This window comes from Esox lucius, chromosome 17 (genome assembly GCF_011004845.1).
Source record: "Esox lucius isolate fEsoLuc1 chromosome 17, fEsoLuc1.pri, whole genome shotgun sequence".
Lineage (NCBI taxonomy): Eukaryota > Metazoa > Chordata > Actinopteri > Esociformes > Esocidae > Esox > Esox lucius.
The window spans coordinates 34019248-34041765 of record NC_047585.1 but is presented as its reverse complement, the minus strand read 5'-3'; the positions used below and the strand labels follow the sequence as shown (position 1 = coordinate 34041765).

The 22518-nt window shown below is 38.1% G+C and overlaps 1 protein-coding gene across 2 annotated transcripts; it reads left to right on the top strand.

Moving 5' to 3' along the window:
- The first annotated feature begins 10190 nt into the window (after positions 1–10190).
- On the top strand, positions 10191–18839 carry LOC105026473 (isotocin receptor). 2 transcript variants are annotated; one of them, XM_020055232.3, is made up of 4 exons: positions 10191–10250; positions 10495–11663; positions 16530–16825; positions 18381–18839. In XM_020055232.3, exons 2-3 carry the CDS (start codon positions 10733–10735, stop codon positions 16781–16783), a joined length of 1185 nt encoding a protein of 394 aa, XP_019910791.1. In that variant the 5' UTR covers positions 10191–10250; positions 10495–10732; the 3' UTR covers positions 16784–16825; positions 18381–18839. The 2 variants fall into 2 exon arrangements, with proteins under 2 accessions (XP_019910791.1, XP_010896257.1); XM_010897955.2 differs by lacking the exon at positions 18381–18839 and having other exon boundaries at positions 16530–17771.
- The last annotated feature ends 3679 nt before the right edge of the window (positions 18840–22518 follow it).

The window sequence follows — 22518 nt, the reverse complement described above, 5'->3', positions numbered from 1 at the left end:
AACAGGGAACTATAGTGTTCTTGTGATTAATATACATGTGGAAGAATAGAGATATGGAGATAAAAGGCTATCCATTTAACTGGACAGCAACAATAATTTCTGAGCCTGCAGTCTTCACATACCTCTACCCATCTCTCTACAGTACATTTGTCTCCATTTTTCAACATCTCATGACTTCTCTCTCTCCTGTTTGTATGAGTTACGTATCAACTTGTTTTTACTATGGAGGTTCTGGTCTCTGCCCATATTTTTCTCTCTTTATCTCTTTCTGACCACACCCCTTTCTCTGTCAATTGATTATGTACATCTGTTTAGCAGGTAATGTACATGATAGATGTGTTGGTGGAGAGCGTTATGGCTTTAAACCATAGTCCACACATACTGCAGGGCACAACTGGGATGAATTGCCTTGCTCAATGAAAGAAAAATGGTTGCTTCACCAGAATCATTTTATTTACTGACCTCTTAAAGATATGGCACCTAGTGTACAGATTCAAGGCAGAGCACATATGTACCAGAGTAGAGCAGAATGTAAGTGCAGATGTTAGTTTGTATCCCACATCACAGAAAGCTCAGGTATTAAACCACCCAAATAGAGCAAACTGAGTTATGTAGATTCTTTTCTGACTATCATATCTGTAATCACTTTTCTGTTGATTAAAAATGTGATTAATGACCTTTTAGTTAATGAATCGCCTTGTAGTTATCAGCTTGTAATTAATATACAGAACATGAATGACATACCACACAAACTATGAGACATGTATGGTATTTGTCATTGCTCTGCCAAACATGGGAACTAAATCCAAGGTCATATTTTATATTTTCTAAAAAACCTCTCGCTATCCATGCAATGGAATTTACATAGATTTTTAGGGAGAAACATGCTAACTTTGCATCTCCTTATATGTAAAGCTTGGTATGTTTGTCAGTTTTTAGTCAGTAAAATATCCATAGCATTAACAGAGGTTTACTTCTCTCTGTAAAACCATTTAAGGAATGTCATTCATTTTGAGTAAATCCAACTTTAAAGCATTTCATCCTTTTGAGCATCTGTAGCTCCTAGTTTTCTGCAAACTAGGTGAAGCTGTGCATGCATGACTGGTGTCAGGAAAACATCTTGATACTGGTGTCAGGAAAACATCTGTTTGAAGAATGTAATTGATTTTGAATATAAAAAAGTAGTTATTTATAGTTATTTCACAAGGAACGTTGCATGAAGTGAAACATTATATAATGTAAAAGGAACATTATATAATGTAAAATAGTATACATGTCTCCCACATGTAGGCTGAAATGTAAGAGTAGGTATGCAAAATGTCCTAATTTAGACTACGGATAGAATATGAATATGTGGATAATATACTGGTAGCCAATATGGTGGGCTGAAACATTAATGTGCCAGTAATAGTGGACATGTTGTTTTAGGTATTAATCGGGAAAATAATGAGACCTTTGCATGCACAACAAATGTCAGCGGACTTCTATAATTCCACTGACATTTAAAAATGCAAGTTGGTACTTACAGTTGTTACATACACGTCTAGTACCTCAGGGACCTACTTTCTGCTACTTATGCTATCTCTGCATCCCAGTTGCACAAGCTACCTTCTTCTGTCCATCTGCCTTGATTGGACATCTAGAATGCCATTTAGATTTGTTATTTGTACCTGCACAACTATTTATCCCACTTGTAACATACAGTATACTTAATTTCTTGTACATTTTCTGCCCTCCTCTATTTGCCTTAATTGCACATTTAATATTTCCATTTGTACTGCATTTACTTTCCACTTGTTATATACATATACTTAATTCTTGTACCTTTTCTGCTCTCTTCTATTTGTACTTCTGTTTAAATGCTAACTGCATTTCATTGTACTGTACTTGTACTTGTTCAATGACAGTAAAGTTTTATCTAATCTAACTGAAACGCACAATCCCTTTCACAGGACAGATCATTCAACCAATTTTCGTCAAAATCTGTCCAGTTGTTTCTGATACGCTGAACTCCATATCTGGAATGGGAACCATTTGAGTTTTGGCTGTGTATTCCTGTAAAAAGTCTATGGGGTTAACGTTTGGACTGTCATCTTTAATTTGTGGTTGTTTTCTTCCATGTTGTAGAACTCATTTATATATTATAAGAATTGACATAGTAACCCCATTTTAGGGTATTGAAACAATCTTCAGTTTTACACAGTTCCAGTAAAATAGATTTTTTTGACTTCAGTCTTGCCTACAGCATGATAAAAACTACATTTGATTCAGATTGAGTGATTGACTTGATAATTGAATAACCTTTTTTGCCTTTTTGGTCAGTGATGAGGTACTGCACAGTGAGTTTAGAGGCCTTTGGTTGTATCTGAGAAAACAACATGTTTCTGTAAAATTTAGAATGTATCATGCAGTATTCATCAGGAGTCATGTCCAGGCTTGGAATTTTGTTATTCTAGGGGAAAGGCCATTTGGCCTTCGGTGTCACAAAAATGTTTAGGGCACAAATGCCACATACCAGGGCACAAAGACCACTGAGTGAAATAGGAGGATTTGGAGCTTACAAAAAAGAACTTGAATTGCTGATAAGAAAAAAGCATGCATGACATAAAAACATACATTATTCACTTTTTTAATATCATACTTTGAATACTAACTTATTATAACTGATGTGATTTTATTCCCACATAAAAAGTTCAATTATCATGTTTTAATCCTTGAAATTATGTCTATAGATTCTGGAATTTTCATTGTGTTTCATTTCACATGTTTTAGGTGAGAGCGTTCACATGACGACAACAAATAGTTAGGGTTAGGGCTAGGTGAAGTTTAGGCTAGCTAGCCAGAAGGCTTACATTAACTCAGTTACACATAAGTAAACCGCGAAATATCCTTTTAACAACACAATCACCTGGGCTAATGAGTATGACCTAAACAAACAAATGTATTTATTTATTTGTGCATATAGAAATACATTTTCATTTTTTAAGTTTTCACCACAAACGCTGCCATGTCTAGTGATCTCAAACCTAATGTTACTTCTCGGAGCTCTCAAAAAGCGTTCAGGGCTATTCTCCCACTTTCCCAGTTGCTCATTAACGCTCCTTCCAAAACAGAGGTTTGATTCAGTTAAGCACTAATTCAGCTATTTCTTGATAGATAACTAGCTAGCTTGCTTACTTACCTGCATGTAGTCCGTTCTTCTGGTTGTTCTCAGTTGTGAACTACAACCAAACAAACCGACTGCTGACCGTGAGATTTTGACAGTAGTGAAGGGGAACGCAACGGCCATGGCCGTCGTGAAATTCTTATGCTGGTCCTATCATCAATGAGGACAACCATATATGCCCAAGGCATAACACTTCCTCCCCTATGTTTCACAAATGAGGTTTTGCACTTTGGATCATGATTCCTTATTTTCCTCCTGTTTTCTTGACTCTGGTACAGGTTCATCTTTTTGTCATTTAGAATGCAGCTGCCCGCCTGGTGTTCAACCTTTCCAAGTTCTCCTATGTCTCTTGCTTTGCATACTACACTATCTTCTTATTGAAGCTTGAATCTGCTTCAAGGCTTTGGTTCTTCCCTACAGAACAACAAGAGGAGCTTATCATCCACCTTCAGGCAATGCTCAAAGCCGACATCCTTACCAAGCCTACATCCTTACCAGCCACTGCTGGGCTCGTCCACTCTTTCGGGCCAGTTCCCGATCCACACAGTCAAAACTTTTCTTTGTCCTGCCACTTCAGTGGTGGAATAAGCTTCCCTTGGAGGCCAGGATAGAGTCTCTGTCTATCTTAAACATCTGAAAACTCAGGTTTTCATTGAGTACCTAGAATAGTTTCACTGCCATAACCTCTATCTGTTGTCTTATGTAAAATGTTTTCTATTTATTATTTGTATTGTCCTCTTTTCAGCACAGATTTTTGCCGATAACTAAGTAATTGATTAGAATATATTTACTACTAAGTTGTGTGGTTGTTTCACCTAGCTCTTTTAAAATGTTTGCACTTACTGTAAATTGCTCTGGATAAGAGCATCTGCTAAATTACTAAAATGTAAAAATATCTAATCTAGATTATTTTAGTACCTTTTCACATTTTTGAGGTTTTGACACATGTATATTTATTCCTATCATCGATTTGCTCTCTCTGATCTGCCTCATGATGGCCAGCTTGTCTTACCTTACCTTAACATCTACATGAACATTGACAGCTCTCTTGTGCATGAACTAATGACAAAAAGAAACCACAATTATGACTATTAAAAACAGCAACTGTCCAAATACCCTACAATGATGGGAATATGTACACAATTGGCATGAATTTCTCAGATGTTCATCCAAAATGGATGACAAAACCCTCAGATTAAAGCAGACAGAAAGCCCTTTAACCCGATAGTCATTGTATAATTTAAAATTCAAACAGCTGGAAAGCAAGGCCTGGCAAAAATGTGTCACTTTCCAAATACTTTTGGTGTTCCCTGTGTATAGCATGTGACAAGACTTCTTTAAAAATAATTTGGTGGGACATCGTAGAACTTTAGAGGAATTGCATCTATTTGTGGATAATCCCATTGGCAGTGGTATGATTGCCTTGACAGTCATGGGCATTAACAATCTTTCCTTCTAATGGCTTCAGAGAGCTCCTCTGATCTTAGCATGGCATGTCTGTTACCACACATCTATATGATTAAGATAAAGCAAACCATGTTTCATTGTGTAAGTCTTGACCTTCAAAGTGACTAAGGATTTTCTAATAATTAGGTCCTTTTTTGTTAGACCCTGATTCTAATTTAAACAATTTAATGGGTATGTAGGGGCATACTAACATTTTCCAGACCTGGTAACTGTCCTGGCCCCTCAACTCTCTGTTATTTGTTAAATTAGCTCAATCTATTGATAGGTTTTAAATGATGATCAAATATCCAGTAGTCAAAACATGACTTCCTCACAGCATGGTGAGTTGTATCCATCCACCTTCCGCCTGTCCACTTCATGACTGATGTGTACCCTGAAAATCTGACCACCATAAAAGTTTGGAATATTAGGAAGATCATGTTTGCCATGGTCCCTGTATATTGCATCACACAACGTGTCAATTATAATGTACTACTTTTGACCAGAACCCATGGAAACAGTACACTTCAAAGGGAATAGGGTGTGATTTAGGACACAGGGTCATGCCAAACGGTGTTCAACTCGAGAGTGTTGATGTGAGCCAAAGTTCAGTGGTAAGACACTGTTACTTTAGGAAAATGTCAGTAATGGATATGGTAAACAGGTCTTATGCTAACTTGGTGATCCAGTGGAACTTGATTGACTGAGTGGAGATGACTGCATGAAGAGATGAAAAGAAGAACAAAAACATCGGAGAAAGAATGAAAAGGTCAGATTGTAGCAATTGATTAGATTAGTATGTAATATAGAACACGTTTATGGGAACTGTGTAAACACATACACTTGAAGTGTAAACACTCTTAACATTTTAGTGTAAACACTCTAACATTTTTGTGTAAACACTCTTAAAAAAAAATTAATTTTTCTCTTATTTTCTCTCTCACACACACATTATAAAAGTTCACTATCCTTGTGGGGACCTATTTTCCCTTAAAACGTAAATAATCTGATACCAAAATACATCTCATGACTTTGTTTCTAGAACAAACCCAAAGTATGTGTTTTATCCTAAACCATACCACTACATGTCTTACTATACTTACCATGTTTTACTATACTTACCATGTTTTACTATACTTACCATGTTTTACTATACTTATCATGTTTTACTATACTTATCATGTTTTACTATACTTATCATGTTTTACTATACTTACCATGTTTTACTATACTTGCAGTGATTTTGGTTCCATGCCAGGATAATAAAAACCGCATACACATATACACACACACACACACACACACACACATGCACACTCTGTTGGAATTTGCATTGTTTTGTTGTGTTATGATTATCCAGTCTCTTCAGACATTCCTCAGCATGGCTTTATATCCTTCCAGAAACACTGAAAATAGTCAGTTGCTGTCCTTTCTTGAAACCTCATTGATCACCCAAACCCTGTTGCCTCAAATCCCCATCAGCCCTCTGGTAGAGGAAGGCCTTCAGTATAGCTGACAGTAAATCCCCAAACCTCTATATTTCTTTTTTTTTAGGTTTCAAAAGCATCGTTCTAGACTAATCAGTCAGGCCAGACTGACCATCAACCATGTGCCCAAGCATCTGCTGGGGCTCTTCTTCCCCCATCTTCTATTGGTTGTTATGAATTTGTTCGTGTGTGTTTGGCCGGCTGTTGAGATAATAAACAGGGGTAATAGTTCTTGTTAATCTCTTAGCTGGCCTAGCACAAAATTCTAATCAGTGTGTTTTTCCGTAGAGCCGGTAATGGATCAACAGGTAATTTATCACTTGGGCAAAATATTTTAATAAAATCAAGACAAAAATAGAGACAAAATACTGTCTCTTAATAAATAAATATGACTTCCACCCAGATAAGTTGTGAATCACCTACTTCATAATCAATGTTATAGTTATGGTGTTTCCCGGAGGGGCATTCACGTGAGTCCAAAAGCTTGTGCTAGATTGAGAGTGGTTTGCATCTAGACAGCAGCTCTGGCATCCTGCTTTCTGTGTCCGACCGTGCGTCTGTGCATCCGTAACTCTTTTTGTGGTGGATATTACAAAAGCATGTTGTCTTTTAGTACCTCATCTAAAGTGCTCCCTAACAGCACTGAACTTAAAGCATATGGTTATTTGGAAAACATCTGCAGGTGCGTGTGTGTGTGTGTGTGTGTGCGCGCGTGCGTGTGCGTGTGTACTTGCATGCCTCTGTGTGTGAGTGCGCATGTAGCTTGGCTTCTATTTCTATTTTCCACTCATGATGGAAGGAATCATGTGAGCTGTGGTCTATCAGGTTTGTTGAAAACAGACAGGGATTTTAAGAGGGTCCATTGGCTTTTGTGCCAGTAAGGTGCAAACACACCATTACATGGAGCTCATTTAACCAGAAGCAGATGGGTCTAGAGGTGAAGCTGAAGTGCAACACAGAAACAGTCCATATTTCAGTTAGAGTTATCTTCTGAGGTGGATCAAAGAGATAACTTAAATTTTACTTAATGGACACTCCATGCTTTCGCTTTAAACAGTAGATTTCATTAGTTTGTGGAATTTATAACAACCAAAAATAGTAGTCATTGTGCTGGTTAGAGGAGCTTTGCTATGATAATGTTGTGTCATACCTGAAAAAGATCTGAATCAAGGCTTGTTTAACCTTAAAACATTGGCAGACATCCAGTGTTTGAGTATGTGATTGTGATCCAAAACTAGAATGGTAACCTTTTAACATCCATTCATCTGGGGTTGGAAAGACTCAATCTGAAAATCTACTTTCATTTAAAACTATAAATTTAAAAATCCCTTTAAACAAACATACTTACATGCATATGCATATGCACATACACGCACGCACATGAAACTGTAAAACGCAGAAGGCTTTTAGACGTCTCATCAGATAGACATATTCCTATTTGTATAATGATTTGATACAGAACCCACACATTCTAGTCTTCAATGACAGATCATAAGGAGGAGTCACCTTGGTTTCTTCTCATCAAATCACTGCAACGTGGGAATCATTTTGCCCATAAACCAAGCTGATTGTTAGCTCAGATGGAATCAGCACATCCTTTTTGTATAATTTACCTGCAAATGGCTGTACTTTTCTCTTGTAGCATATCAGGCTTTAAGACACTCAAACAAATTGCACCTTCTCAGTTTTGTGAGTAGTGTGCACACTCGGTGTGCTGCAATTCCGCACAGTGTCTGTTGAAAAAGTCTGACACAAAGTGTACCTCAGTACAGCACCAGGAGAGGCTCTCAGGCACTCCGAACACCCTCATAAAGTGTGTCTTCATCAAATTTTTCGGTACAAATGGTATTTTCTCTTCATGTCTGGTTTGCGTTTCAGCTAGCCTGTTTTTCATTAGTGCTATCTGAGAATTTGGGTGTGTGTTTGCGTGTGTATGTGTCATTATAGTGTGATTAGTGTTTACCTCTGAACAGCGCCACAATCATAAATTACGTCTGAATCATCCAAATTCTCACACAGCATGGCCTCCAGAATGGCATTCGAGAAACTGTGGTGTTTGTTATAGGTATTTATTGAGCCTAGTGCTCTAAGCATAGTGATGAGTTTTAAAGGAACAATATTGTTCAAAACGTTCTCACTCTCTACGCTGGTAGTACCCGTAGACCCCAGTGTAAGTTGATCACTAGCACAGTGGATATGTTGATCTATGGACTGATTTCCCACATTTGCTCCAGGCTCAAGGGCAGGATGTCTAACATGTTCTGCTAAATAAAACAACTTAACTTGTGCTGTACTATACAACTGTACCACCTGTTCCTGCTAGTGGGGTCATATAACATTGGAACTACTGTACCTTCCAAATAACTTAAGTCAAATCAACAGTATCTGTGTGTTCTCCTGTCCCCGTTCACTCCTGTCGTCGTGGTTTCCGAAGACCTTTCCAACCCTGCGACTGGAGTACGCTAGGAACTGTCCATCTGCTGTCAGCAGGGCCAAATGAATCTCTGCCTGGGCTTCCCTTCCAACCCTTGACCTTTCGGCAATGTCGTCAACATGGATTACCCCCCCCCCCCAAAAAAAAAAGCACTGCTACTCCAGCTGTTCCATCTGTGAGGTTTTCCACAGTCTAAGGGCGTCTGGTTGCAGCTGTGGTGGCACTTGTCCATTCAGGCTTCACACTGTTGTCATCTGTCATCCTGCTGGTCCCCTTGGAGACTTCCTCAATGAGCTTGACACTTTGATAAGTTCACTCTCGGATGGTGACCGGCCTTTTATTGATCTTTTCACCTTAACCCTTTCCCGGTTTTCAGAGTGCAAGGGAATGCATGTCGCATCATCTACACTAGATGCTGTCTGTTAACTAATCTCACTGCAACACCCCTCCAGGTCTCTGATCAGGACTTTGTCTCCTCTCAATCTGTCCATTCAAACCCCGCCCTTTCAGCCATGCTCATGCATCGTTGTAATGTTTATTGTCTCCCCACACTACGGTCTTCAATTATTTCATTGTCTCTCCCATCTGCTTTTGTCACCTGATTCTGCTTCACAACCTTACTGTTAACACATCATAAGACTGTCCTCATTCCTACAGGCCAGCTCAGCCCTCCCCTACCTCCTGGTTCATGCCAAAGTGATTTTCTGATGCTTTAACAGTACTCGTGTGTGTTTTGTTCAGAAAGAAGAGCCTACAGAGAATGATGGAGCAAAATGAGTCTGTATTCAACAATGAACTGTTTATGTATATTTTGTGCCAGTGTTCATTTTGAGAACATTAATAAAAGGAGTAGGGCTACAGACACATTGGAAGCGTTAATAAATGTAAGTGAAAATTCTGTGGACAGATTTTGTTTCCCTCTTTTATCCAGAAAACGTTGCCGCTGAAAAATATTTGTTAAAATCTCTCTTAGGACTTTGAACAGGCAGCAAATAATGGGGATACTAAAAGATACCAAATACTAAGGAAATGACAATGATAACAATATTTGTGCGAGTTAATTGTAAGAACAAAACATGATTTACTAGAAGCAATCTGGTAATATGGCTTCAGAACACTAATGTGTTTAAACCCATGGTAGCTGCATTTTCATAATGGTTGACACAGAGTTCTTGCCATTAGCCAATCAAAGTGTATCAGGACCCAAAGACCAACTTCAGCAATTCTCCAACTGTCATCCACAGAGAAGTCATATGTGATACGTTCCCATGGTCATGAACATGCCATTAAATGAACAGTGCACAATAGCCTGGGGATGAGGTTAGTCAAAGTCAAACTCTGGTCTCCAGAGAGTCGGTTTCCTAGAGAAATCTACTGTATGTAGCCTATCAAACTGAACGGATCAGAGTAGAGCAGTGAAATGTCTACACATACACTGACGCCACATTTCATTTGGGGTTTATTTACCGTCAAAGGAAAACAAATGCTCGGCGTATGGACGATGAGAAAATACTGTGGCTTGTGTAGCCATCTAGCGACAAGCTTGGCTGAGAATGGAGCGGTGAAGATGCTGGACACATGCGCACAGGCAGAGGGAGGGTCACAGCTTGCCCAACTTGATATGCTGTACTTGAAGCACTGCATTAGAGCTCACAAACGCTGCTCGGATACAGAGCGAGACGGATTGCAGAAACCCCTTCAGAAATATTTTCTTATGGTATGTAAATGAATTTTATGACACTGATGTTCTTTTTTCAAACGTGATTAGATTGGAATTATAATTACTGCTATTATTCAGAATATAATATTTAGTCTTCCATTAGAAGCCTGTTAATATGAAATTTATTGATTGAAAATTGCACATTGGCCTATCTACATTTTTTATTGATCTGTATTAATTTATGTTAGATCTTTTTTAAAACATTGTCTTGTAAAACATTTTTTTACTTTGGTTTTCCTAGAATTTATCTCCCAGAGACTACATCTAATTGGGACACCTACTTACTATTGGAATTTACTTTGGCTTTGGTAGGCCTACCATGCAAGAGATAAACATGTCAGCAACAAAACAAAAACAGCAAATCTTACTTTGTGAAAAACGGAAATTGTAAACAAATGAGTCACCTCAATTATGTCAGGTACTGGGTAAGAAGCGGTGTTTATTGCAATCTTCTGCCTTAGTGGCGAGTTTATGCATGAATGATGGAGGACATTCTACAAGACCAGGATTTGTGGGTGATGATGAACAATTCATTTAATTCTGGTCATAGTGGAAACAAGACCAGTACTGACAACCAGACCAGTGTGAACCCCCTGAAACGGAACGAGGATGTGGCCAAAGTGGAGGTGACCATTCTCGTCCTAGTCCTGCTGCTTGCGCTGGCCGGTAACATTTGTGTCCTCATAACTATCCACACAAGCAAACGCAGCCACTCCCGGATGTACTACTTTATGAAACACCTCAGCATTGCAGACCTGGTTGTGGCAATCTTTCAGGTCCTTCCGCAGCTCATTTGGGACATTACATTCCGCTTCTACGGTTCAGACTTACTGTGCAGGCTGGTGAAGTACCTGCAGGTTGTCGGCATGTTTGCGTCCACTTACATGCTTGTTCTGATGTCCATAGACAGATGCCTGGCAATATGTCAGCCACTCCGCTCTCTGCACAGGAGAAAGGACCATCTTTATGTGATTGCCTCTTGGATGCTTAGTCTGATCTTCAGTATCCCTCAAGTGTATATATTTTCCTTGAGGGAGGTGGGCAACGGAGTACATGACTGTTGGGGAGACTTTGTCCAACCCTGGGGCGCGAAGGCGTACATTACATGGATAAGTCTCACCGTCTACATTATCCCAGTGGCTATCCTAAGTGTTTGCTATGGCCTGATAAGCTTGAAAATATGGCAAAATGTTAAAATGAAAACAAGACGGGATCAGTGTATTTCTCTGACACGGCGGATGTCCAAGGGAACAGTCTTCTCTCGGGTGAGCAGTGTGAGGCTCATATCTAAAGCACAGGTCCAAACTGTCAAAATGACTTTTGTCATAGTCCTAGCTTATATTGTTTGCTGGACTCCTTTTTTCTTCGTACAAATGTGGTCAGCATGGGACCCTGCTGCGCCCAGAGAAGGTAAACAGCTTTACACATTAATTATACACTTGTTTACACATGGATTGGGATATTAGGAGAAGCTTATTACACAGCTTGTTAAGTTGGCAAATTATGTGTTAAAGCAATGCTGATACTGCATGAACTACCTCTATTGTTGTCTTCCATACATCGAGAACACACACTAGAAGGCGAAACAACCACCTCCTCCGAGTAAACCCTGCCAGATGAAGCATCATTTAATAAAATAAAAAATAGCCAGACACAAGAAATCAGCCATAAGGTCTTATCCTCTCTTTTTTTCCTGTTGGTGTCAAACGGGTCAAATATTGTTTCAGTTATAATATTCATCTGCTACAGAAAGAGCAGAGATAATTCAAACTGCTTTTGACCATGCTCGAATACCCACATGCAAAGTCAGCCGCAAATGTAATGGCACCCTTGGTAAAAAAGAAAAACAAAGATAAGTTTTGCGCATGTGTTCTGCACATCTTTATCCTATATACTCTGTATTGACAGTGTATTGACATCCTCTATATATCTGGAGATTTTTATTATCAGCATATAAGAAGTCCAGCATTTTGGGTCTGAATTATTTTCTTTAACTTGTTCAGGTTCTACTGATTTCTTAAAGACTTTTCATTTAGCCATCTCACAAGCTTTGATTGACCTTTCAGGCAGCACAAAGAAATTCTTCATATCTTTTTTTCTATTAATGTTTATATGTAATTATTCAAAAATTATATTAAAATGTTTTAGAACAAAGAAACACAATGCCAGGTGTACTCAAATGCAATGCCTTGCATCATGATTGAAACTCCTGACCAATTCTCTCCTATCACTGAATTACAAATAATACATTGACATTTGTTTTATGTTGGGAAAAATCTGAAATACAGTATATTGCTTCATAAGTATTCAACTCTTGCGCTGTGGGAGCTCACAGTTTATACAAAGAAATTCAATTGCCGTAATGCGGTCACATTTACCTCTGTTTTGAGGTCAGATGAAACTCAAAGCTCTATGCGTACCACAATCCCAACATTGCCCAAGTTTTAACTCACACCATCCCTACAGTGAAGATTAGTTGTGGAAGCAACATGCTGTTGGGATTCTTCTCATCAGCAGGGACCAATATATCATGTTAAAATTGAAGGAAGAATGGACATACTGTACAGTAGCAAAACAAACTGTAGTGAAATACTGCAAGTGAACCTCATTCCTCTCCTAAAAAACTGAAGCTGGGGATCAGTTAACAGGACCATTTAATGCTCCCATGCACAAGGCAAAATCAACATAGACAACTCAACACAGAACAGATCAACAAGTCCTGATAAGAATCCCATAAAAAACATTTTAACATAACATTTTGCAACAAAAAAAATACATTTTGCAACAAAAGGTGCCTCTTCCAAATATGAATGTGTTGGGGTTGAATCTTGCAATATGCAATCAACATATTTAAGTTTTTTCACAACTTGAAACCAATGTTGCCCTACAATCATAGTACTAAAGTACATAGAAGTTAACATATATGAAGTTGGCACCCCTAGAAATGAGTAATTTTCACTTTGAAACACATGCCAAACTCAAGGGGCCAGTTTTGCAGAAGCAGATCAGGCCCAGCCCTGGACTGAATTCCAGCTTAATAGAGATTCGCCATTGAAATAAATTTTTTGTCCAGGAAACTGGTGCCAAGACTCAAATGCCAAGATTAAGATGATAAACAGCAATGTCACTTTATCATAGTCTTTTTTGGAGGACCCTGTATATATTTTTGTAGGCTAATTATGGAAGTACAGGACAATTGGATTCACAGCACATGGCTGGAATTCATCATAGTGTTTCCTCTGTGCAGCCCTTACCCAGCCTCATGAGTTTGACAATGGATGGTTTTATTTCGGTCTGTCCATTCGTTGGGCCAAAGTAGCAATTGTTTGTAATGACAATTTGTTGTGTAATGCTTATAATTGCAGTTTTCTTACTAACAAATGTGTGTAGAGTCCTAGACCACACCAGACAATTAGAGCAGATTATTGCTAAAGGGTCCATGGAGGAAGGACAAGTATATTGAAAACAAAGTGAGAAGCAGCAATGTGGAAATGTACTGTGTGTAGTATGAATAAGAAAAAACATCACAGAGAAGTTGGATCTGCACTCACTGTGTTAAAAATGATGGGGCCCTGTTTTACAATACTCCACCAACATACCCTTCTACCGATAAGAACACTGGACCTTTAAAGTTATGGGGCCCTGTTTTACAATACTCCGACAACATACCCTTCTACCGATAAGAACACTGGACCTTTAAAATGATGGGGCCCTGTTTTACAATACTCCGACAGCATACCCTTCTGGGGATAAGAACACTGGACCTTTAAAATGATGGGGCCCAGTTTTATAATACTCCACCAACATACCCTTCTGGGGATAAGAACACTGGACCTTTAAAATGATGGGGCCCAGTTTTATAATACTCCACCAACATAACCTTCTGGGGATAAGAACACTGGACCTTTAAAATGATGGGGCCCAGTTTTATAATACTCCACCAACATAACCTTCTGGGGATAAGAACACTGGACCTTTAAAATGATGGGGCCCAGTTTTATAATACTCCACCAACATACCCTTCTGGGAATAAGAACACTGGACTTTTAAAATGATGGGGCCCAGTTTTATAATACTCCACCAACTTACCCTTTTGGGCATAAGGACACTGGACCTTTAAAAACATTACTAACTGGAGAACACATTAAGTGGAATATTTGGCCCATTCACCCACACAGAATAATTCCAGATCATTATTTTATGTGTTTTTAATGTCTTGCTAGAAGATTTAGTTGCAGCTAAATGTCAGCTACCTGGCATTGATAAGTATTTAAGCAAGTCAGTAAAACACAGTGGTGAATCTTTCTTTCATCTTTGATTTACCCACATCTGCCGACAATGTGAGCCTGTTTGTCAGTGTAGTGCTAAATGCCTGTCAAGGCCACTAATGTGGAAGATGGAAGATATATGACTGTTGTTTGGCATTTGATTTATTCTCTGGATAGTGAGAAAACACAGTGAGTGGCTGTGTCCTCCTAAGACTATACAGCAATACAGAACCTAAAGGTCTTTAATATGTTCCCTAATTCCCCAAACTATTGTCCCACAAACAGAAAGGAAACTAAAAGAGGAATCACTTCGACAACCAAACCTACATTTGATTTAAAGGGTCTTATAAAGACACGCATTTGGGTGACAAAAAATTGTCAAGCAACAGAAATAAGTTTGAAAAAATAGGTCTCAGGTGGCGCTTTGCCTGTGCATGCTTATTTGTTTGTTTGTGCTTTTCAAATAAACTATTTGGAAATGTCACCTTATTTTGTACATAGTCCCCACATCTTAACGAAAGCATTTGGCCAGGTAAAATGTTTGTATACAATGAAATAGTTATGTTCAGTGTTTTGTTGCACATCTGTTGGTCTGCAATCCATAGACATCTTCACTGCTTGTATTTGATTGTTTCCTTGGATCATTGTCCTGCAGTAAGTACCACTAAATGAAGTTTTTAATTGTATCTGAACAGACAAGGTGTTTCTGAACAGGTCAGAATCAATCCTGCTACTGCTGTGAGAATCACATCATCAATAAAGTGAACCAGTTCTAGTTGCAGCCATGCATGCCAAAGTCATGACACTACTCCCACCATGTTTCACAGATGAGGTGGTAATTTAGGATCTTAGGCATTTCCTTATTTTCCTCCTTTTTTCTCCCCATTCTCTTTCTATTGCTCTGGTACAGCTTCATCTTATCTGTCCTAAATACTTTGTTCAAAACTTTACTATTCTGTACAGAAGCCGTGAAGCCCAAGGCAGTAAATTTTAGTTTAGACGACTATATATCTTGTTTGAACGACTTAGTATCTTGTTTAAATGACTTAGTATCTCGTTTGTGTGACTTTTTAATGAAACATATATGGCCCTTCAACACAAGACTCCAAATGTTTAATGGGAAGCCTAAATCAGCACTTCAAAACCATAGTATTTGTATCAATAAAAATTCTAAGTGCTAGATTATAGACCCTAAACAAAGACATTTCTGGAGTTCAGTGTATTATATATGCAACAGTCAGTAGAAGGATGAAGAGACCGTGGAGAGTGATAGATTGAGGCTGTCCCCGTGTCTCATTTGTATCATAAATTACTCAGAGATGCAGTGGGTAGAGCACCGCACACGCTTCAGCACACTCACATACAGTACTGGAAAAGTTATTCCTGTTCCTCTTTGGAAGGAGCAAGAGAGTGAGAGAGAGAGATTTAAAGAGATATGGGTGAGGTTGCTTCCTAGCCCTATGTTCATTCTGTTCACGTTAAACTAATTTAGTGAAATGTCAGATCGCCAGCAGGGATTTATCTAATGGCTATAAAGGTCAAGGCAAAGACACCATGGACTCCCAAAACCATGAAATGGTCAGGTATCGTCTGGATCTGCAACACAACCATAAGGACTTTGGACAGGGACAGCAACAAGTCTTTCAAGCCTGGAGGTGTGGGTAAAGAGCTCATGTCCTCCTAAGTTTAAAACAGGGCAGGAGACAGGGAACATTTAGAAAATTCATTCCTTAGATCTACAAGGAATTATAGTGGAGATAGAGAAGTGACCCTACTCCCCCAGCACAATAATATAGCAGCATAAGACCTTGGGGCTGAGACAGGGGGGTCCCGTGACACTGTGGCCCCACCCGTCTGTTGTGTAGGGTAGTTACTACACTTGTGTGGTGAAGTGTCGCTGTGTATATAACTGTTTTTGAAATCCTGTCATTTGATTTTAATGTCTCCTTTCTTCTCATACACACTCTCTCTCTCTCTCTCTCTCACTCATTCTCTTTTTCTGTCCAAGATCTGGCATTCATTATTGCCATGCTGCTGGCCAGTCTGAACAGTTGCTGTAACCCATGGATCTATATGTTCTTTGCTGGTCATCTGTTCCATGACCTGGTGAGGTGCTTCGTCTGCTGCTCGTCAGAATACCTGAAGGCCTCGCATTGTGGAGGTTGTGATCACCAGCAGTGCTGCAGGAGCATCTCAACCTCCACCTACGTCATCAAGAACCAAAGTAGTCAGAGAAGCATCACTCAAACCTCCAGCACATGAGGACCATGGTGTGAGGTGCTCTCTTACCCCAAAACACCCAAGGTATGTGAGGTTTAGAGTCTGGTCATGGACTCCCCTCTCAAAAAGAATCAGAACTTGCACCATGCAAACAAGGCTTAGCGATGGGGGGAGGGCGATTCTTGTCAGAGGAGCATCATGCAGACATCCAGAACATGAAAACCACGAAGAGGGGTTGAGGACCCTCTAAATCAGGGGAGGGCACGAGCCGATAACATTTTGACCTTGGTTGGTTTGGGATTTTCTTCTAATTATATGTTAAAAATTATATTTCCATTTATTAAAAAAATTCTGATGTGGCCTTGAACCAAACAATTTGCCCACCTCTTCTCTAAACCTAACATATCTTCTTAATGTAAGGATTGCTTTGGGCCAGGTACCCTCCTGCGATTAGGAACAAAAGGAGAAAAAGCGGTGGAACACCCGACACCTTTAAGACAATCATTATGTAGAGTTTGAACTACTGCATCATGAACGACCTTCATTCAACCTCCTATTGTGTTCAGGTCAAAACGGACCCTTTTTCAAGTATAGGTGTGTGAAACATACCTTTACATTTTTATGATCAAAACAAGGCTTTATTACATCCTCAATAAAAGCCTACTTAAAACCATAAAATGAGATAACAAACAAAGATAATTTTCCTTTTATTTAAATGCCTATAAAAGAAAAGTTACACCCGTGGTGTTATGGGTCCAGTAGTAAATATAGGTTGTTTATGCAGATAAATCCATAGTAAATGTTGCCAAATCATCATGAATAACAAATATGACAACAAACCAAAAATAATAGTAATAAAATCCTATAACAATAGTATAATAATATTGTGTAATAATATTTAAATTATGATGTCAAGAAAGCCTATTGACTTGAATTATATTGTGGAGTGGCACACATCAAATATGATCCCGCGCACACATACCCACTCTCTCTTTTACTCACATGCACACACACACACACACACACACACATATATGTACAGTATCTCACAAAGATGAGTACACCCCTCCATGTACACTGTTATACAAGCTGTACACTCACTACTTTATATTGTAGCAAAGTGTCATTTCGTCAGTGTTGTGACATGAAAAGATATAATCAAATATTTACAAAAATGTGAGGGGTGTACTCACTGTATATACTGTATATATATACACACATACATCTCCTGTTCCCCAGCTGTATAGCAGTATATAGGCTTTCTTGTGCTCTCCTTCAAGTTTGCATTTACTGAAGATATCACAGTTGTCATACTGTCCCATGAAGAACAAAAATGTGATGCTGATGAGTACACTGTACAGGGGTAATCCTGGATTACAAAAAAAACAAAGGAATGGACCTCTTGGTCAAGGTCACTGGCACCTACACTTGCAAACGGATGACAACAAGGTGGTCATTGGTCATTTTTTACAACATCTTGGATGTTTTGGGTTACAATGCATTGGTATTGGTAGCGTTGGTAGCATTGGTAGTGTGGACTGAAATACTTTTTGGGTGGAACTCTGCAAAGCCATACAAAAGGAGGCTCTTTCTGGAGGAACTGGGAAGGTCTCTGATGAGCCCTCATTTTGTACAATAGTGATGTCCACCCTGAACCCCTGTCTCTGCCAATGTGATGATGCAGCTTCAAGGCAAGGATGTAACCGTACCCATTCATCCAACTGTGCCTACTGGAAACAAGAGGTAGACATGCCAGTGCTGCCCTCACATGGACACCAAGACCAGCACCATTTGCCACAAATGTCAAAAATACATTTGCAAGGCACACACCCAAACATTCACATGCTGCCCATCACGCATATTAACACGAACACATACTTACATAAATACACACACACACACACACACACACACACACCTTTCCTGAAATGACACTTTTTGTGTGGTTGTGATTTAAAGTAATGTGTTGTTTTTGGAAATTAAATTGACTTTTCTCCTTTACTCGTAGAAATATATATGCTGTCAATTGTAACCCATAACACAACAAATGTAACAATAATTGCAAATGTTTTAGAGTAAGAAAATACAAACAAGTTATTTTGGGTATTATTTTGTTCATCATCAGCCTCTCATGGTCTTATAATATATTTTCCTGTTTTGTTCATCATAAGCAATAAAATAGATACATTTTGCTTATTTTAAACTAAAAAAAAAAATATATATATATTGTAAGTTAAATGTGGTCTAAGGTACATAAAATATCAAAGTCAGTATATGAATACATTATGGTTATGGATGAGTAATAAGTTACTTACCAGATAAAACATTTAATTGGATGATGAGTAGTGTTTTTTCCAGTGCTTGTTAATTAACTCAAACACGGGTCAAATTTGAGCTGCGAACACTAAGGGTGTAAACCCTTTCTGAACACAGTAGGAGGGGTCAGGGATGCAGCATTGGGATTATGGATACTGTAAGACAAAATGAGACCTTGACTGAAGGATCTGCAGTAGGTTTTGTGAATGTGATTTCTACCCCTGACAGACACTTTCTTCAAGTTAAGAATAGTAGTGGAGTCAACCAGACCCCTCCAGCACTTAACAGAAATTCCACATAAATGCCTGTTTTCCACTGAACATTAACTGAATGTTTCATTTTGGTTTTCCAGGAAGCACAACTGACAATAAGGCTTTACGATAACTTAGACAATTTATATTTTGCCTTCATGGATTTTTCATGGCCTATAGGAGCAACCTCCTTCAGGAGCAAACTTCTTAATTCCCTCTTCATCAGCAAAAACATAACATTGGATTTTTTTTATTAAACTATTACCATACAATTATTTTCAACACAGCTTTATGGCTGCATATTTGTTAGGACTATGTAGAAACCAAGGTGACCTTTCAGTCCCCCATAACAAAATAGGAAACATGAATAGAAATAAGGCATGATGCCTAGAACTTCAACTGAGGGGATATCAAAGAAACTTTGTTGTTATTTGCCTAAGGCTAAAAATGGCACTGTAATTGTGGGTCTCAAATAACTAGCTAAAGGGTTGTGGTAGAAGTACTGCATTATATAGTGAAAATGGGTACATTTGGTCACATTAGCTTTGTAATATAAGTGCATAGGATGTGTTCCACCAGTATAGATCAGAGGTTCTCTTACTGGTATTGCCTCAGGAGCCAAAGAGAACCACGCTCCCTGATTTCTGTAAACCTTCCTGTATATATTAAGTAGCATTTTTTAACAAATGCCATAGTAAAAAATTGGTTTGGTCTTTGTTGGAGCCCAATATTCAAATTGCAATTACTTCGGTCACCAAAACTGTATATTGAAAACATAGCAATTGTATAACAAAATGCAACAACATTCTATTCTATTTTTTTAATTGCCAATATTTCCAAATTTCGCATATTCTAATCCCTTATGTATATTAGCTAACATACAGTTTTTTTGTCGTATTTATGAAATAAAATGAAGGAATAAAATAAAATATAATAAATAAATGATTTTAGTGTATGTTCATTTAGTGTATGTTCATTCAAATTTCAAAATATCATTTTTTTTTCAAACCACAAATATTCATATAATACCTCTCACCTTTACTCACCTTTACTATGAACAGCAGGACCACTGCTGTTGATAGTAACTTTCTTTGTAATCATTATGTGGGTGATTAAATCAACACACAGTTTTTTTGTGTAATATACAGAATGTGTCTTCTAATACTCTTTTCCGATTTATACAATACACTGTTCACAATATATTCAGGTAGTAGATTATCATTCCTTCATTGACTATTTCATTGATTGTAAGTAGAATAGTTGTATCACTAATGTTTGTGGGGAAAAAATGATTTATGTGATATATTTGTTATTTTGTATGCATAGATACTAAGCTTTTGACAGTACCTTTATAAAATTAAGAGTTTAACACAGGTTCTGCAAACTGAAAAAACTCCTGCAAGTTTTAAAGTTAAAAAAGTTTCTACTTATAAGATCTAAATTGATGTTTTCTTTTTTTATGTTTATACAATCTCAAGTTTTTACAAATGGCTGTGTTCTCCCCTTTCCAAAACAATCAATGGATTACTCAAGCCACTCTCAATGTCTAAGTAACAGATTGTAACTCCCTATAGGGAGCAGTGAACATCATGCTGATGGAAAATTTACCTTATAGGTCCTCCAAGTGGCCAAAAAGGAAAATGGTTTGTAGGATTTTCAAATGTTTTAAATGAATTCCTTTATTTGTAGGTCTCATACTACCAACTATAAAGATTACCTGATTTTGTCCATGAACTCAAATTCATTGTTTGGTGTTTCTTGTACCAATATGTGCAAAATAAATACTTTTGGGGTAAGTCCTTTTTTTTGTTTTGATTATAATTTCTTTACTTAATGGCAAGTTATCTATGCAACTAGAGGCTTATGAGTGATTTTACCAAAAAGACAGATCATGTAGAGTTATTCAGTTTAGGTAAATCAAAATAACTTTCTAAGCACATAACTGTCAGTTTGTGGTATAGAAAGGCCGGGATTCATTAATACCTAAAATGACAATGTTCATGCGTCATCTTCATATACACATTCTGTCACAGCACCCAAAACCAGTTTACTGGACCGTAATAAAAAATATATTGCAAAAATATGGTAATGCAGAATAAATTGTTAGATTTGCAATGGAACTCACCACAGAGCCAACCAGGCAGGAAAGTTTGATCCACTTTGCCCAGCATAGACCCAGAACTCCAAGAGAATCAGCCTGAAACCAGGCAGAGTACGTCCCTCACAGTCCACTTCCACTGCACCTGGGGGATAATGACCCCTTCTCATTTAAAAGATGTGCCTTCATATATTTGTTTTTGACTGGTATTGACCTACCTGTTTAACAACAGGAAATATATTATAACTACTATACTCACTTCTTTAACTACTATACTCACTTCTATAACTATTATACTCACTTCTATAACTATTATACTCACTTCTATAACTACTATACTCACTTCTATAACTACTCTACTCACTTCTATAACTACTATACTAACTTCTACAACTACTATACTCACTTCTATAACTACTATACTCACTTCTATAGCTACTATACTCACTTCTATAACTATGATACTTTACTGACCTTAACTTGTCATGGATAAGACTGTCTGCTTAATGACAAATGTAAATGTTAATAAAATAGAGCTGTAAATCCTGGATAGATTAAACACTTGTATGGGTCCTGGAACAATGTTTGAATAGATTTGTCTACATTTTAATGGATAATGGCCAACATTTTGTAGTCCGCTGGGACAGAGGGGGATTTAGGATATGCAAAACACATTTCCATTTCACACCAGCACATATTTCGATGGAGCTTCAAAGCCAAATCTGACATTCCAGTCCTCATGGTTCTCATAGGCCAAGTAGAATTCTGGGCTATAATGACATGTGGCACACTCAACACATCGGACATGAAAAACTAACACTAATGTAACAATGTAAATAAATACATAGAAAATAAAATAAAATATAAGCAATTTCCTGGTGCCTTAGGATAGAGCGGAATAACAATTATTTCCAGCTGCACTGAATCAAAGCATTTCTGCCACGTGTATCGAAGCCAGAGACAGTACAGAAAGCAAAAAAGTAGAGAAAGCCCTGTTGAGGACACACAACCATTATTTTCTGGGCTGAGTAACCCTGGTCTGATAATTGCCCGGCCCCAGCTGTGGCGCCATAGGTCAGGCTAGTTCATCCTGATCTGGAAACCTAACTTTA